General features: G+C 37.8%; 1 protein-coding gene across 1 annotated transcript; it reads right to left on the bottom strand.

The window, feature by feature from the left end:
* Positions 1 to 5474: 5474 nt before the first annotated feature.
* Positions 5475 to 17060, bottom strand: rce1a (Ras converting CAAX endopeptidase 1a). Its single transcript, XM_053628813.1, has 8 exons — positions 16754 to 17060; positions 15781 to 15883; positions 14664 to 14747; positions 13030 to 13108; positions 12039 to 12206; positions 11843 to 11914; positions 11665 to 11727; positions 5475 to 11041 (listed from the first exon to the last, which is right to left on the bottom strand). The coding sequence occupies exons 1-8, from the start codon at positions 16924 to 16926 to the stop codon at positions 10815 to 10817; spliced, it is 969 nt and encodes a 322-aa protein (XP_053484788.1). The 5' UTR covers positions 16927 to 17060; the 3' UTR covers positions 5475 to 10814.
* Positions 17061 to 19901: the final 2841 nt, after the last annotated feature.

Raw genomic sequence — 19901 nt, forward strand, 5'->3', positions numbered from 1 at the left:
GCAGGAGTGGCAGAGTTGTACACAATAAAGTTGGACAGGGGGAATGTCAATAGAGGAGTCTTGGTGTTAGTTTGATTATTGAGATTTGGCTTTCACCTGTGGTCTAGGTCTCACACACAGAAGCAAATATAGAGTACTGAAGGTTGAAGTAAACAGTCAGACAGATACAGTGTCTCCTGTTGTAAAGTCTACAGCTGCTGGCAATGACCGATGTAAGCAAAAGCAGTGCTTCTGGAATTAATGAAGAGCCTGCAGGAGTCTGCTGAGAAGAGATTCCTCATCCAATTCCATCTACTTATCTCCCTCCATTAAGCTTCATTTCTAATCAAGAAATTTCACTAAAGGATGGGAGAACTACATAATTTATGAGATGGAACAGTGGAAATAGGGGAAGGTATGTAAGCAGCTGCTGTAGCACAGGGTAAAGCCAAAATAAAGGAAACATTAATAAAAAAGTAAAAAAAAACACTATGGCAGATGAAAGGCAGTGGTAGTGGAGGAAAGCAGAACAGGAAAGCAGCCCTGGGGATGTCATCCAAACCAGAACTGACACTGGAGTCCAATATCGCTGACACGATTAGGGTATGTCAATACCCAATACTGGGATTGTTCCGATATTGTGCTCATTTACTCAAACAGATTGTAAACTGGGCTCTGTTAAAATATCAAGAGGAGGTACTAGAACATCTTGCTACAATACAAGAAACCTGATAAAAACATCTTACGGTGTTTAAACAGCATCTTTAATAGAAAGTGCAAGAGTGGCTAACCTGAGCGCACAGAGCAGTATCAGCAAACCGGGTCGTTATAATGAGCACAGCGTACCATGAAGTGCATGCATACAACGGTATTCGCCAGCATGGTACAGTAAAGTAAAGAGAAGCTGTTGCATATGAGAGCACTTCATTTCTGCGAGCACCGAGACACACACACTTCCTTTCACCAGGGTCTACAATTTGATCACGAGTCAAGATGATTCAAGTCAAAGTGATGAGCAAGTTCCTCATTTCAGTATCAGTGGTAGTATTGGTATCGACTCATCCCAGAAAAACATATAGTCATACTCTGTGTGAAAAAACTGCTATCAATGTCAGGATCAATCCTCAGGGATCCTAACGGTCACGCTTGTACTCACCTGAACAAATCCTATCCCATCCCATGTCAAATTCAGTTCTTGCTTACCAAGTGGAAAAAGTTGCATTCAAGCATTATAGAACATGAGCTTCATCACTGTTATAAGAGACAAGAGCAGTCAGAGGAAAGTAAGATCCCAGATCTACTTTATGATATACATTCCCCTCTGAAAGTATTGGAACAGCAAGGTCAATTCTTTTTGTTTTTGACATTTTGGTTTGAGATCAAAAGATGAATATGAGACGAAAGATCAGAATTTCAGCTTTTATTTCCTGATATTTACATCTAGATGTGTTAAACAACTCAGAACATGGCACCTTTGGTGGCAGACCACCCAATTTTTAGGTGAGCAAAAGTATAGGAACAATAACTTAAAAGCAAATAACACTTAATATTTGGTTGCATATCTCTTGCTTGCAAAAATCAAAAACCCTCTGACATCACCAAGCTGTTGTTTGTTTTGGGGAGTTTCTCCCTCCAGTCTCCTCCTCAGGTGGTGAAATGCATGCCATTCCCATATTTTCAGAGGAGACTGTACTGTAGATGTATGTTATCATTTAAATAAAATTTTGTATAATGACAATAAGGTGATAGCATTATTTGCTATCTTTTCGTTTCCTATATAAAATAGACATGTTCAATTGGTAAACTGAGGTAGTGAAAACTTTCCGAAGTTACACTTCTGTTGGTGAGAAATCTTATCTGAAGATACTCCAAGTGCACAAATAAAGAGAATCTGAAAATCAAACAACAGCTTCCTGTCTAATGACTCATCATTGCTGAATTTCTAACAGCAGTGATAATTCAGGGTTGCTAAAATAGAAATTAAAATGGAAATCTGCCAGGACATTAAACAGTGTTTGTCAGCTAGCTAGTGTCTACATGAAATGCTAACCAAATTACAAACTTTTTTTTTTTTTTACCATAACAGTGTAAGAAAATGTTTTTAGTGGTGTCATGTCAAATCCATTGAAAAGGATCATTCACTGTTACTGGAACACCCTGGCCTAGTTAATGTGGAGGTTGAGACCGCACCCTTCACCCTTGCTCACAAATTTCACTCCAAGCCATTCCTGAAATTGGCAAGCTTTGGTTTGGAAACATTTCACATTTTAGGTTGAATCACATTCATGAGGCATATTTAAAACATCTGCTGGGCTAAATATAAATATGAATCCCAGACTAACTCTACTAAACATCATCACATATTCATTTACTTATTAACATAGTTGAATTAACACAAAATCTAATATTAAAAGCATTATGACTGCATTAGAGATACCATTCTTATCCAAGTATACTCCCCTTAGTTACATTTTCACAAGATCCAAAGCGGGGGGGGGGGGGGGGGGGGCGGCAAAAAGCAGTAGACGAATGGGAGCAAAAAAAATCACCATCGGAAACTAAACCCTGTCAGTTAAGGCAACGATAAATGCAGACAAAGAATAAAAGAATAGATTAAATTGATTGATGATTGAATGAAACAGTGTAACATGTTTCTATTAAAAACATATTGTGATGTGTCAGTAGATAAACTAGGAGGATTAGTAATTCCAAGTTAAAGTACCATAATATTGAAACTGTGTTTAGTCCATGATCGCACCTCCCCCTCGTTCGAAAATCAATCACTTCAGAATCGATGCCGTTCCGCCAAGTTCATCATTACATCAGTCTTTAACTTTCAAGTGCTGAGGTACTTATATATAATAAAGTGCAATTTCACTCACCAATCAATGCACACACCAATTGATTATTCAAGTGCAGACATAGAGAAAGCAATCATTTTCAATTGGAGAGAGAGAGAGCAATCAAGAAAATCACTGCCATCAGTAACAATAATAAATCATTTCTGAAGCATCATCATGTGACGTTATAACGTACAATCTGTGAAGTTGGTTCATCTAAAGGCATCTCTATATCCATCTGTATAAACTACTACTTTCTTTTTTTTTCTTACGGCATCAGTTTTCCTGTGTTATTTCCTCATAAGCTGTTTTTTTGCCAACAATGCAAGTGACACTGGAAACTTGCCAGTTGATTCTGCCATTAAGGGTGCCATAAGCTTAGGCAGGTTACACACTGCAGTCAGGCGCAGATGAAAGTTGTCTAAACTTCTCTTATAGTGCTATAGCCAAACTACCAAAGATGTATAATTTTTGCTCGAATTAGTAATAGAAATAATTAGAAATAGTTTTCTTTCACCCTAATTTGGTCACTTGCATATTCCCACTCACCAGCCTGCTCTCTCTCCATCATATGACAAACACCAACCAGAGAGGGTGATGACTAACTTGTGCTTCATTCAAGACACATGAAGCTAGCCAATTGCATCTTTTCTAACTTTCTTTTCTCATGCTGTGTAACTTGTTTCTGATCACTAAAGGTGATACAGTGAAGGGGTCATTGAGGTGTGCATATTAAAAAAAAAAAAAAAAACGGACAGAAGGGACATACAATGCAATCAAGGAGACCTTAGATTTTCTAAGCATTTTTCCCCTCTGGCATATGGTACTCTGGTGTTAATGTTGTTGCTGCAACAGTAATTTCTACATACAGGATGTCTATAATAGTAATTATTTCACAATAAGAACCAATATTAGATATTGCATCTTTAAAAACACAAAATTAAAGGATGCTCAAAAGAGCTGCTATTCAGCCAAACATATGTTTTTCTAGTCAACACACAGCTGCAGCACTTCCTAGTCTTCAAGTGGCCTGGGTTAACCTCACACCAGTGTGTGCACACGCATACACTAAAAAAAAAAAAAAAAAAAAAAAAAAAAAAAAAAAAAAACCTGACTGCAAAAACAAAAAAGGTTTGAATTTGAAAATCCTGCACCCCATAGAGACATGTACATCAACAGCCAATGGAGAAATACATAGCCTGTTAGGAAGTGTATGTGGGGGCATTGACCACTGTAGCGTGAATGTGTGCATTGTTCTGAGGGCATTGATCTGAACCTGAAGTGGAAACCTCCACCAGAGAGGTCTGTATAGTCATTCCGTACGGTTCCAAAATTCAGAGAGAATAGATGGACCTTTTTTATGGCTTAAACTGTCTCACATCTCTGCTCCTATAACACATACATATCAATGCAAACAGAGATGTAATTAATGTTATAGCCATGTTCCTCACAACTAAAGCGGCGAAATCCTTTATTCTAGCCATATGAACATGCTTGACAAGTATATTTGTCTTCCGCTGCCCTGAGATTTATTGAGTAACCCTTGATCACAGTGGTTTTCTATTGGACTTTTTTACTGTATGACAAACATACAATATATTAGATAAACTGCAGTGTTCTGGTATTGCTCTGATCTGGTAAAAATAATAATAATAATAATAATAATTCACAACATAGGTGTATTGTCTCTCATTTGCAAACAAACCTCATATCACACATGCTGTCAAATGTAGCTTAGAGTTACAACTCACTGTACTATAAATTCTCAACACACATTTATATTTGGTTCCACACTCTGATTGGCTGAGCTTCATTCAAAACTGTTTCTACAATACACACATACTTGAATTCTGTATTCATGCCACAGGTTTTAAATAAATAAAACTCTGACACTACAGCCTTTGTTCTGTCAATACAATAATACCCTAATCTTTGCCTGTTGTGTCGCTTAGCAACAAAAGCTTACTGATAACAGACTACAATGCATAGTGGAGGAATTGTTTAATGCGAATATAATTAATAATACATTTAATTATTTATTGGATTGGATCATTTTTTTGCCACCGTTTTATAAAAGCAATAAGCCACACGAGGGTATGTGCGACAGTGATTTTAACATGTTTTTAAGAACACCTTTAACAGTGATAAAATGCTTTTTTTCTTATTTCTTTAATAAATTGCACATAGTACAACTCCTGAATATGGAACAGACAGGCATTAGACAGGGTCACCAATCTGTTCTTCCAAGAGGAAGAGGCAAAGCATTGTGGCTGGGTAAATGTGAGAGAGGGACAAAGAAGAGACAGCAGGAAGCAAAGATGAAGGGTTAATTCAAATGACATACGGACCATATTTATAGACCATGTCATCAACCAAAGCCTAACTATGGCAAAGGCTGGACAGAGACAGTTGTTTTATGTGAGCCAGTCAACAGTATCTTCCATAATCCTGACATTCAGGAGGGAAAACATTTCCACATGGTATTTCACTAGATTCAAAGTATGTTTCAGAGCCTAAGAAGAACAGTAAAAGCATTTCCACTTTATTATATATATATATATATATATATATATATATATATATATATATCCATGAATGACTCTATTTACTTCATAGCACTGAATACTGAAAACTACACCATGTTGATGGCAGAAAAGAGAACAGACAGAAATCTGCAATGTGGTGCTAGCAAACCAAGTCATAAAGCTAAAAGAGATCCAGAAATAAATCCCAGAAGATGAAGGTAACCTTTCAGAGCATTGGCCTGGTCAGCTTCTCCACTACGAGTGCTGAAGAAGAATCACATGAGCATGAAACAATTCAACAAAGAATCTTTTGACAGAAATAGTGGTAGGAGTGAAGGAGCTGTCATCCATGTAAGACCTCATCAGTGTACTGGCATTACTTTTGTACCTGCATGTCTTTACCTTTCAGTATTGACCAATAGGACCTGCATGACCAAGTATGACCTTCATATATGCTTCTTGGAATATATAAAAATGTCTATTACAAGGCAGGTTTCTCAATGTGACATACCTGTGGTTCAAGGGGTGTGTGTGTGTGTGTGTAGTGCCTGCAAGAGAGTCCATGTGTATCAGTGTTCATTTTATGTATATAGAAGTATATATCCTGTTTGGCATGCAATTATATACTGCAACCTTGGTTTTTAAGAGCACCTCAATTCACTAAGGGAACCTGAAACTCCAAGTCTAAGCTGTTCCATCTGGAAACGTTGCATATCTACTGCAAAAGAAATGCAACATCTCTACCTAGTGGTCTGTCCCTGAACGTACATGTAAAATAATACACTACATGCCAATAGCACATGCAACTATTTCTAAAAGTAGGAAGAAGCAGACTATTAGATTGCTTGAAAGCTTATTTCCCAGAAGACATATTGGGGGGAAAAAACGAAGATTCATGACGTGTTTTATAAAATTAGGTTTATTTGCAAACAACAGTTTTTGATGAATGATTTGAAAGACCCCCAAAAGATTGTCAAAAAATATTTTTGTCCTTCAGTGTGTTAACTGCATTGCACGTGTCATTGGTCAAAAACATCTTGCATGTACATTACCCCTCCTCTGACACCAAAATACATTTGATTATAAAATATAGTCCTCAATATAAACATCTGAACCACTGATAATTGTTATAAAACAGCACATTTGTGTAGCAGTGTTCCTCAATCCAAACCCTGCTTACTGTGATCCTACTGAAATAGAACGGAGCAGTGTGTATTTGAAAAAATAAACTTCTAACGTCTATTGCTCCTCCTGTCCGTGGGTGTATATTAAAAGCATCTTTGCTCAGGTGAAGATTCAAATCTTCTGATGTAAATATCCAGCTTGCAAATCACTTTTTAAAAGTGTAACAAGAAAAAAAGAAATTAAAAAAAAAACAACAACAAAAAAAAACCATCCAGACAGCAAATGAGCAGAGGACATTAATGTAAGAAAAGAACATACTTTTCAAACAAAGTATTCCAATCGATTTGAGACTATGCAACAGGAAGTGTTTTGAACAGAAGATCAGAAAGGTCCCACCCCAGAAAGCTACATTAGTTAAAGAACAGTAGGTTTTCCAACACTAAGGAGAGCTTAAGATTATGCTACAAGAGACCATGCCTGATACACGCTGAGCATAGACAAAAGTACTGAAACAATTCAGTTCCACAGGTAATCAGTCACTGGAGTGACATGCTTCTTCTCCCCCTGTTCATTTTAGTATATTTTAGAACCCTTTTTAGCAAACAATACTTTAGGTTTAAGACAGTATAAAGTTTGCCCCCTCCCCCCACCAACTCCTAGCTGTCTGTTTACAATTAGCCTTATTTCTTTACTCTAGGAGGTAACATTAGCATCAATGATGGCTCTGTTCAAATACAAATAAAATGCACTATGTGATACAACTCTGATGACTGAGGCCTACAAAAAAAAAGCGTAGTAGCGCAAAAGCTGCATTTGACCCGATACCATCAGAAAAGCAATTATCCAGCAAACTGTAGAGCAGCATTTTCAAGCAACCTTCTCCACATGTAAACATGTCAGGTCTTAATGATACATAGATCAAACTTTTAAGCTGTCAAGCCAAGCTTTAACTATTTAATCAAATTAACTATGACACATTTCATGAAAATGATCCAGCAGTAGCTAATAAAGGCTAAATATGGAGCTGAATTACATGTAAATCCCTGATTTGGTCACAGCTATTATTATTGCTAGAAGTTTCATTTGAATAGTTTGACATACACAGCAGTAATAACTACACACTTCACAGCATAATAATAGCCTAACAAAATTATAGCACCTATTTGAACAAGTGATTTTTGTGAATTTCTAGTAAATAAATAAGCATGGGCAAGTTCAGACAATGATTCAGTTCTTTCCAAATGTAACAATTAAAAATCTATTGGATTAAAAAAAAAACAAAAAAACAACAACTAAGAACTGACTGATTCCTGGTGAGATTTTACATGTAGGCAAAAGATCAGCATTACCCATATGATCCGAACAAATGTGCTTCGCCAGTCTGCCTCTTTCCATGCTGAGCTACAAACCATATGACAAGTTAATCAGTTTCTGCATCAGATCAATTTCATGCCAATATCAAATGATGTGTGTCAGTTTCAGTACAGCTCCAAAATCCACAGGCTAGCAGAGTAGCAGCATGCAGAGTAGTGGTCAGAGTGAAATTTCATAATGAAGAACAGCTTATATGAGATTCCTCCATCTTCAATCATGCACAAAACAATAAAACACTTTCTTCTGAGTTCCACCAGAATGACAAAGATGACTCATTTGTTAGAAAAGAAATACTGGCCTATGTTTTTCTATGACCATACATGTCATATGTCATTATGACACTGTAATTGTGTTATTTCTTTGTCATTTCAATGGCTTGAGCATCAAAACCTAGTGTAAACTCACTATTACAGGTTAAGGATCACACCAATAAAATATACTTTTCCTTATGTACAACATGTAAAAGCAATCGGTCTAGTTGTGCATAAAGTGGTTCCATTTCAACCCTCCTAACCTGCAGGGGTGATGTGAACCATCTCCTCATGCATGCCACACAAATAACCCATGTGGCCGTACTTGATTTCAAGATTACGAAGCCTGTGCCTTCCTTTTTTGGTGGCAGGTGTTCCAATGCCCAAAAAGGAATCCTCTGTCACCCACCAACCTTAGGCAGGGAGATCCAAGTGCCCCTCATCTATCCCATGCACCCTCACCAAAGAGACTTGTGGAGCACGCACCTGAAATGCAGGGACTGGCGATGTGATGCTTTATAGCTAAAAATATTGCTCATTGGACACGAACTACATCAGACCAATACTGATGCTTATGTCACTAGGATACAAATGGCATTTCCAGTTAATAAAGAACGCCCCTTTTTGAAAAGCATGACAAGCTTTATGACTTCAGGCCATACAGCCACAAGACTAGTTCACATCTGTGGATCTGTGAAAAGTGACCCCTTGCCCCTGGAGTGCAACTGGGTTATCAGCCAACGGCTAGACCAAATCACCACGGACAAACATATCCTTGTCTCAGAGAAAGTAATTGAAGCATTTGCATGCTGGTGCCAAAGGGCATTTCTAGAAGAAGTTGTCCACATGGGGTGGTACACCACTGGAGAGAGGTATTCAGCACAGATGTTTCACTTACAGGCTGGTAGCGATGTTATGCCACAGGATAATAGGGGGCATGTGGCCCCCTGGCGTAACGTCAACAAACACATCAACCAGCCGGAACTGTGATCCATCTGGGCCTCAAAATCGTCATGCTGGTTCTGAGACAATGTCATATGTTGGTCCATTCAGACAATGTTGGGATGGTCAAGAGTATAAGCCATCAAGGTTTCAAGGGGTTGAGCAGCTCTCCCAGTCTTGCGTAAAATCTGCCTGGCCTCACTGATGACAACTCATCTGCCAATGCTGGTGAAGTGGACACACTGTCAAGACAGCCTGTACATCTGCACCCAAAAGTGATAGCCCAGATTTGGTACCCAGGAAAGGTGTGACAAGCTGCAGGGAATCCACTTTGCTGATTCCAAGTCAACACATGGTTGGTTGTGGTTCTACCTGGCAGAGCCAGAGCCCAATCAGATATACTGGCCCACAACTGGCCTCACCTCACTATGAACAAAAGATGGCATCTCAGTAGGGTTTCATTTAGATGCCAATCATCCGATCCTCAGACAATATTTATTTGTTATAACAGAGAGGCTCCCTTGCCTAAGCAGAGGCTGGGTGGTATCAAAATCAATTCCATAGGAGGGTCTGGGCAACCATAAGATGATATACGACTCTATAAGGAACGTCTCCTCGATAGGCATTATTAAGAGATGTGCCAAGAAGTCCGTACTGCTGCTACCTGGGTGTCACTATTCGCTCTATCATGATATTGTTATATATGGCATAGGCTATCCAGGTGTTTCACAGCACCCTTGGCTGTCAGAAGTGGTGAAATAAAACGGTAGTTACGCATCTAACTGTGGTTTTATGAAACACGGATAACCAGCAGGGTTCCTTGTTTGGAACCAGCACCAGCTCAGTGGGAAGGTTCCAGCATAAGAAGGCTTTATTGCCCATATGGGCATGAATGCCCATGTGAACAAGGAGGTTTCCAGGTGTTCCACACCACCCCTAATGGTTATCCAGACTTCATAGAAGCACAGTCAAATATATAACTAGCAATTTTATAAAGCTGGTATAGATATTTATATTTATAAATATCTGTCTGAAGTAACAAAAACAGACACGGTAGCTTTGACTCTATGCAGAGCTTTCCTTTGTGCATTGATCTATAATTAAATGGCATAAGCTGACTGGCATGAGGTCAGTTACAAATATATCTAGCCATAAAGCTGTGCCTTATTATCTAAGTGATATAGAAGACTTAAAATAAATTTTTCAAATTACAACCCTAGATTTAACTTGAGCGAAATCCTGCTATACAGGGTATTTTAAACATTTGAGTAAAACTAAAGGTTTCAGGGCAGATCTAATCATTGTACTTCAAGTACTAGCACCGGACAAAGCAGCATATGTTAATTTGAGCAAAGAGAATTCAAAAACAAAAAGAAGTCATCCATTCCCCGGTGGTGATACAACATACAGTGTTGAACCCTTCTTAGTGGAACAAAAAAATAATAAAAACACTATATCCAAATAAACCCAGATTCAAATATATTATCATATAAACGCAATGAACATGCAGCAATGTATAAATACCCGTCTTCTCAAAACTCTTCCAGAGTCTGACTTATTGATGTTATCGGCCTGATCCATGCAGGAAGAGCAATTCTGGTGATCTGGTAAGTACACAGACTTCATGCCCACAGACACAGTGTGGGAGTTTTCATACCTTTTTTCATGGGGCCCTTGTAATCCTCTTTACACTGCACATCCTGGTGACACAGGTGACCTGTTAGGTGCGAAAGGGCACGCGTCCTGAAGAAGAGCAGAACAATGTGGAATGTGGAAAATTAGGAGCAGAGGGAGCCGAGTGAGGAGGCAAGAGTGCAGACGGGGGTGGGCCAGCCGTAGAAGAGTGGGTCAGTCATGGGGAAGAGGAAGAGCAGGAAGAGCAAAACTCCCAGCACATAGAAGGACAAAACAGTAAGGCGATGTGGATGTTCCAGTGCTGAACTCAATGCAGGAAAGCCCATGTAGTTACAGAATGAGTGACACAGCACAGGGCCTACCAAGTGACCTGGAGAGGGCAGAAGAAAGCAAACAGAGTAACATGAGAAAGAGAAAGAGGTAGAATTTGTGAGTACCCTGGTGTCTGGACCTCCTATTTGTGACACTTATCTTTTTAAGTCAATATAAAATTGTCTACGGTCCCGATCAGGAGGAATCCAACTTAATTGCTACTTGTACTTATTGTGCTTCAAAGCTTTTCAGATAATTAATACTTATCTGCTATAATTGATAAAATGCCTAATCGTGGTATGGGTGGTTTTTCTTGCTTTGAAAAAAGTTAAGACAAATGTTAATGGTAGTTTCTGTATGTTCTTAAATATTTCATCCATTTAAAAATTGTACTAATACATTTGATTCCATTTCACAAGAAATTTTGCACATATGCCAAATAAGATATAATGGCACATGAGAATATAGTGGATATAATTATTTCAAGTTTACAGATAACTTCCAAAACAACTTATCCGCCCTTACAAATAAAAAAATGTTTTTAAAAATAATAAACATTTTCCAGAACAAATGTTCTATTTTGGTGTTTTGGAGATTATACTGTTGTATAAACCTGTTATAATGCAGTAAGTAGTGTTGAGCTCTAGTAATCAAACATGAAATGATCCAGTCTCCACACACCTGTTCTGAGAAATATAAAGGCAGTGTAAGCTCCAAATACTGCTGTGTATGAGAACTGGAACACTGCAACAAAAAAAGCAGACAGCCATGAAGCATTATAAGCCATATGTATGAAATTTCTATTTCTATTTCAAGAAACTGAAATGGAGGCAATGATTCGTTAAAGGTTTTTACATACCTGCAGAAAGAAAAATTCCTGAGATGGTCCCTTGTCTGAACCGCAGGAGCTCAATCACGTGATGAAAATGTGCTGCCGTCGCCAGTCAGACACAAACATACACACACACCAAGTAACACTGAAAATCTGGAGACTTCACAGAATTTTCATCAAACAGATCAGAGCTGCTGCTTTTCTGTTGCAGACTTACACTCACCTACACCGAAGAAAAGTGGGCATGTGAAGATGGCAGTTGAGGGTCCAGCACAGGGCACCAGCATGGGTACCATACAGGCACGGAACACCAACTCCTCGGTTAGAGGAGCCACCACCTGATTCCTCAGCCAGCGCATGTCACTCAGACATAACGCCCAGAAGCGCGGATCTGCAACCAAGAGAAAAGTCACTTAACATTAAAAGCCAGACAAGACTAGACTCCAGCCAGAGCAGAAAATATATATTTCTCATAGTCCTATAGTTAGCTACCTACAAAAAGGCTCCTATTTGACCTAACAGTCTAGGAACAAAATTCTATCCGACTCATTTTTGTAACAAAGGTCTGAATATTGTCAAATAAAATGAATAACATAATGAGTTGATTTCCGTAGTGCAGTCACACAAAAATTGCAGACAAATTACACATTCTCAAAACCGGCACAAAAAAATCTCAGGGAAATTAACAAAAAGTATCCCTAAAGACTGATTTATTCCTACTTATGGATAACCTAGTTCCGAGCAGACACTTATATGAACTTCTCAAGTGGATTCATATTTTTCTTTTAGATATAATGCTGCTGCTGTTAAAGACAGCAGTGTCTGCGGGGAACTAGATTATCCTTAAGTAGACACTGAGTGCTTCTCCAGTACATAACTGTTTTTCTGCGTAGCCAATAAGAGAGGATAGGAATGCACAGACAGAGACGACAAACTAAAAAAAGACTGATAAATTTATGAACACTGGGCTATGATGAACTGCCAAAACAGCTTCACTGGCACAGATTCTACAAGTCTCTGGAACTGTACTGAGGGCCGAACATCATTTTTCCAAAAGATATTCCCTCAGTTGATGTTTTGACGACGTGGTAGAGAGCACGGTTTTAGCAAGTAAATTTTAAATGTATGCATCTAACAAAAATAAATAAATAAAAAAACACTGATACTTAGATAAACATTTACTGTTTACTGTGCAAAACATTTGTGTTCCTCACCAACAGCCACTTTGATTCCATCAATAAAGCCCCAGGGGCAGTCCATGGCCAACTGGATAAGAGGACCCAGAAACAGTACCTGAGACAGCAAAGCACACTCATTATTTACCTGGAAATTCATCATTTCGTAGGAGTATATATAGATTTGCTACAATCCATGTAGCTTCAAGGACTGCTACAGTGTGACCCTTTTAATGAATAATCGATTTCATGAATATTGAAAGTCCCATACATCACAGCCTTGTTCACTGAAATATTATAATTAGACCAGAACAAAGCAGAGTAGTGAGATGAACAGAAGACTAGGGGAGAAAAAGGGAGTCATGTACTACATGCCCGAGATGCATAAAACCATCTTGAGAACACGAAAAGCAAATAAATAATGCAGAATTTGATTAGTGGTCTTAACTGTGTACATCCCAGTCCTGCAGATCCATTACACTACATACAGTACATGCAGCGTTAGACTGAAACACCTGATCAGCTGAGAGACTGAACTGAAGCATGAAAACACAACAAGAGAAGGGTTGCTATACACATGTTTTTATATGACACACATTTTTAGCTGAATTTTTTTTTTAGGTACATTTAAAATTTACTAAAAGTACTTAATCTCTAAAGCATGGCATGCCTGGGACAGGGAATGCAAACCAATGGTTTATGTAAGAAATAAAACATGATCAGGCATTATTAGAGCAATAATTGCTTGAACAAGCGTACAGTTATATTGAATATCGGCATGGCCACAACTAATCAATTCAGTTCAATTTTATTTGCGTAGCACTTTTAACAATGGACATTGTCTCAAAGCAGCTTTACAGAAACATATAAACACAGGATATAGATTTAAAGTGTGTGAATTTATCCCTATTGAGCAAGCCGGTGGCAACAGTAGCAAGGAAAAACTCCCTGAGAGGATATGAGGATGAAACCTTTAGAGGAACCAGTCTCAGAAGCGAACCCATCCTCATCTGGGTAACAAAGGATAGTGTGAAAACTAACCACAACTGTGCCGATCCTCTTGTTCGAGCGATATTGCTTTTATACGACAGTTCTATAAAAATAATTCATATTGAGTAAGTGACATTACAGACACGATACAACCAGATGTTTTGTTAATGTTTGCTTCATTAGTGGAAACAAATTCCAAAGAAGCAACAAAAACAGGAGTGATACAAACAGTGAAACCTCCCAGTGTGGTTATACTCATTTTAAACATGACTTGGAACAGCGCCGTGGACTGGACATAACTGTTGTATAAAGGAAAATGTTCAGTGACAGGTTGGCATGATGTTTTCTGTTACCACCCCTTAACAGCATGTCCTGAAGTGGTTTATTCCTCTAATACTAAAGCACTTTGAGAGATAAGTATATAAACCATTAATATAAACCAGAACTACTGTCAGAGCTGCTGTTATACAAAATTAACCAACATCTTCTGACCAATCCGAGAATTCAACAGCACCCCAGTATAAACAATAATGGACATTCACCCTGTATTTATTTTATTTTTTTAAAACATGCAAACTTAAAATGCTTCTTACATGATACTCTGCAGCTTTCACATTAAAATGCATTCGGTAAATCATAAGAAGTGCATTAATTAAAGCTTATGACAGATGATGATTCCTTACCATGGTCAGTATGAGGGGAAGAATGACCGCTGGAATGAGGCCCTCGAATCGGATTCCCATGAGAGCTAATAAGGATGGAGTAGGCTGTATAATTAAAGGCAGAGACAAATTAAAAGCAACACCAGAGCACAGCATCATTCATATTGATTATTACTGAACCCTTACCTAAAACATATCTCAAATAGCCTACACTTTACAGATTAAGCTATGTGGTATATGCACGTCATACAGTGACCTGCCAGTTTATGCTACACCACCCACATCTATCCACCTTTTTTGTCTATGTATTTAGCTCATTTGTTGCTATACAGAGTGTTTCGGACATATTTTTTTATTTCTAATTAGACACACCTACCTTATTAATATTCCAAATATATATCCAAATAATATCCAATAAACAATATATTAATATTAGTAATATAATGGTAATACTAATATTAATTTTCCCCTGTTAGAATTTGTATTAATTGTCCTCTAGCCATTTATTAGTATCTGACTGCAGCCATTTTTGGTTGACTGCTTCTCAATATAGAATTCAGTTGTTTAAATATTTCAGCAATTCTCCTGCTACACTCGTACCAGGACCTCACACAGACACATACACACACACACACACACACACACACACACTATCAGTTCTCAGATCCAGCACCCAAATAATGTCTGTTCAAAAAGTAATTAATGAGTGCAAGTAAGTACTGGGTGTGCCTAATAAACGGTGTGTATATGTGTTTAGGTATACAGCTGTATTAACTATTTGTATTTTTTGTTGTTTGTTTTTTTCTTCTTCAAAAAACACAAGCAATTATAACAACTCTGTAAGAAACATCACATTTCGGGCACAGTATTCAAACTGCAATCAATTATACAATTTGGGATTTGGCTGTTGAAGAGGCATATAGTAATCTAATGAAAACAATATTTAACATATGTGTGACATCAACACTTAATCAGGATTCAGCAAACATTTACTCATCTGTGCTGCGTATTAAATAGAAAGCCCTTATTACAGCTTTGGTAATGTTCACAAATGTTAAAGAAGATGCTGTTTAAATATTAGACTGCAGATTGCTGTGTTAAAAACTTATTTTGAAGTACAAACATAAGATCTTCTCACCTGAATGCCTGTGAACTCTTTCCATCCCCACACAAAGAGTGGAGACAAAGCTGACACAATCAGCACACTAGTGAAACGCCTCTTTATCACTGATGGATGGTCCCTTGTAGTACAAACACACACACAGACGCATGGAATCAGAGACACTGGGGGATCAAATAATACGGAGTAGTATATCGTAGTCTCATAGCGGACACTTTGAAAAAGTAACACTATGGAAAAATGGCTAGTTAACTACATTTTTCAGTGTGGAATTGAACCGTGTGCTGTGTGATTTCTCAGCAAATGAGCTTTGCTTAAGCCTCAATGCAACCTTCAAATATCCATCCTCTAAACTAGCGGGCAGCGTTTTATTCATAAATTAATCAAATATTTATTTATTTAGTTAGTTAGTTATATATTTACACTCCTGGGCAAAAAAAAAAATGGCCAAGCCCAAAATGGCAAAAATATTAAGCTTTTAATGGTCTTAACAACAAATCATTAGTCAGGAAATTATCAAGACTTATCAATTATCAAATTATCTAACCAGTGATTTGTTGTTAAAAGCTTACTATGTTGCCACATTGGGCTTGGCCAAGTTATTTTGCCCAGGAGTGTATAATGTATATCCAGGAAGTTTTGCAGTACATGGTACAGATAAGGTTATTTATCAGTACAAAACCACGCAAAGACAGAAGGTTTCCTGGGTCTTTATATTGTGACTTTATAAGTTTTAAAGGCGAAAGGCTCATCAGGTAAGAAAACTTGTCTCATCGAAGTTTGGTTATTTCTCTTTCCAGAGGTTATTAAGCCTCCAGAAAACAATCAAACACTCTGCACCAAAATCTCAACTCCCCCAGTACCCTTACTGACAGCACAGAGAGTAAATAAACACAGTATCCTGTCTAGCTAGTTAAACAGCCTGATGCCATGTGAAGTAGAACCAGATTAATGTAGCAGTATCCGAGAACACACGCAGAGTAAACGATACCTTGGTAAGTCACTTTTCCAGACGTATAAACTTCCAACATAGGAGCATGCGAGCAGTAAACAGGACAGTACAGAGATCCAGCAGAGTCCATCAGGAGGAACAAACTCATCACCGCTGCTCCTACGGATCTGCTGTGATATCAAACCCGGCATCAAATCATCGTCCTCTAGCATGGCGAACCTGACACACTGCAGACTCCAGGCAACCGAAGACTAACGTTTTTCACTCCTTAAACGCTGCAGATGTGTTTAATGACGAGGATCTAACGCGCTGTTCGGTACTTCCCAAGCTACAAGTTAAAGGCTGGTACTTGGGCGCCATTAAGTGACGTCATTAGCGTGCGTCTGTCTTTTTAAGCATGCCGGTGCGTCATTAGAGCGTCAGACAAATCAGATTTGTCCTATTATTATTATTATTATTATTATTATTATTATTATTATATTGTCGTTTTTGTTCATTTATATTACATTACAACTATGGCTGCATAATGCCTACACTGTTTAAAAAAAGGTGCCATTTAGTCCAATAAAAGATTCTTCTGCCAAAGATTCTCCTTCTACAAAGTAGTTCCAAGTAAAAAAAAATGTATAATAATAATTTAATAATAATATAATAATAATAATGATAATCATCATCATCATCATCATCATCATCATAATTTAATAATAAGAAGAAGAACCTTTAACCATCCAAATAAAGCTTGAATATCCCTTTCTTCTAACAGTGTATTTACATAGAACCTTCTATTCATATACCATGAAATCCTTTACAGTCTTGTAGTAAAAGGTAATATATCACTACTACTACTACTATATAGTAGTACTTCTATATACTATACTATACTATATTATACTGTATTATATTATACCACTACTACTACTAATAATAATAATAATAATTATTATTATTATTATTATTATTATTATTATTATTATTATTATTATTATCCATCCATTTTCTATATCGCATATCCTACTGGGTCATGGGGAACCTGAAGCCTATCCCAGGGAGCATGGGGCACAAAGCGAGAGACACACTGGACAGGGTGCCAATCCATTGCAGGGCACAATCACATACACATTCACACACCCATTCATACACTACTGACACTTTGGACATGCCAATCAACTTACCATGCATGTATTTGGACTGGCAGAGGAAACCGGAGTACCCGGAGGAAACCCCTGCAGCACAGGGAGAACATGCAAACTTCACACACACAGAGCAGCGGTGGGAATCAAACCCCCAACCCTGGAGGTGTGACGTGTTAACCACTAAGCCACCATGCACCCATAATAATAATAATAATAATAATCTTTGCTTTTATTATTGTTGTTATATGAAAATTATGTGGATGGAACTCATTAGACTATAAAAATACAACACACATATTTTTTTTAAAATGATTATATATATATATATATATATATATATATATATATATATATATATATATATATATATATATATATATAAGAAGAGAATGCAAAACCTGACTGGCTTTAACTGTGTATACTTTTTGGTTCCAGTGCCTCAGGAGATTTTCATGCTCCACAGTCTCTAGAGATGATGGGGAATGATGAAATAAAGAAAAACATCCAGTGAGTATCAGATGTTTGAGTTAAAACACTTTGTTAATAAGAGAAGCCAGGTGAGAACATTAAATGCAACAGAAAATCCATTAACACTACTTTACTCATGGCAGCCTTTGCAGGAAAGCGCACTCCCATCAGAAAAGAAATATTTCATCATAGGAATAACTGATTTGCAACCAATAAGATATATTGTTTAGCAATGACCCTTCAATATGAGGAGACAAGTGGAGTCCAACCAGCAAAATGCCTCCCACAACATTACAGAGCCACCATTCTGTTTTTGTGGGGTTTTGTTTATTTGTTTGTTTGTTTGTTTGACCTTTATATTTCCTTTAATTTGTTCCTATCTTAAACAGTCAATTAGAAAATTTCTTAGACAATTTCTTAGGAAACTTAGAAACTATCCAAAAGAACCTTAAACCCTTAAAGGGTTCTTTTTTTCTTATTAACACTAGTAGTGCACCTGTGCAGATGTATATGAGCAATGAAAAATAATGTAAGAGCACTAAATGAAAATAAACTGTGCACAATGTAGACACAGTGCATTGATAGTTCAAGGTTGAGTGTATGAAAAATAGAACAGTGCAATCAGATAGTTGAATGGAGAAAGAGTTCCTTTCTGCATCACGGAGAAGCCTGCTGCTCAATGTGATCCACTGCACATTGATTGTCTCATGGAGAGGATAGGAGTGACTGCTCATGATGCCTGAGAGGTTGACCAGTGTTATCCAGTCTGAAAAATACAATTAATACAAATACAAATGCAAAAACCTTCTTCCAATTGTCAGCTTGAACCTTTGGATTAACTTAGATAACCTACTAGGCTGAAGCCTTCTATATCAACTTGGTGACTTATGATGCGGTAAAAAAATATGGAGTAAACATTCCCCAACTTCTTGCCAAGCCAGTGCAGGTTCTGATCATCTAGGGGGTGATAATCTGGTATTCACAGAACCACATCTACATACATGTATTGGGTGATGTATGACATCAGTGAGGAACAGGATTCACCTAAGATTGATGGTGCTCAGAGATGAATGTTGCACTCACAGCACTGGATAATCTGTGATTCTTGCACAACCTGGAAATACTGCAGAGTGAGGTCTAGCTGTAAAAGACTTCCTGGAGCAGTACATATTTTTAATAAAATAAAGCCAAAGAAACGATACACCACAGTAGGGGCTGAAGTTGTCTTCTCACCAAGTTGATGACATCCACCACCCAGTGGGCCAGACACTCTCGTGCCTCATCCCTTTGGAAAGGCAATAATAAGCTTATGGGACCACAGAGATATGTCGTCCATGGTGCTGTGATGCACTGGTGGTTGCCACATGCACCTTTAGGGTATATTGGTACTTGCCGCTGCCAAGCAGTCCCTGAGGTGGGTCAGTCCCACATGACATTGTGGCATAGGTTATACAAATGATGACTCTCCACACCCCTGGTGATTAAAAGGTGTTTAACAGAATGAGTACATAGTATGAGGTTCTATGAACACTAAAACCTTCAACAAACTCACAAAGGTAACAAAGGTAAAACGTACCCTTTTTTTT

This window comes from Ictalurus furcatus, chromosome 7 (assembly GCF_023375685.1).
Source record: "Ictalurus furcatus strain D&B chromosome 7, Billie_1.0, whole genome shotgun sequence".
NCBI classification, from domain to species: Eukaryota; Metazoa; Chordata; class Actinopteri; order Siluriformes; family Ictaluridae; genus Ictalurus; species Ictalurus furcatus.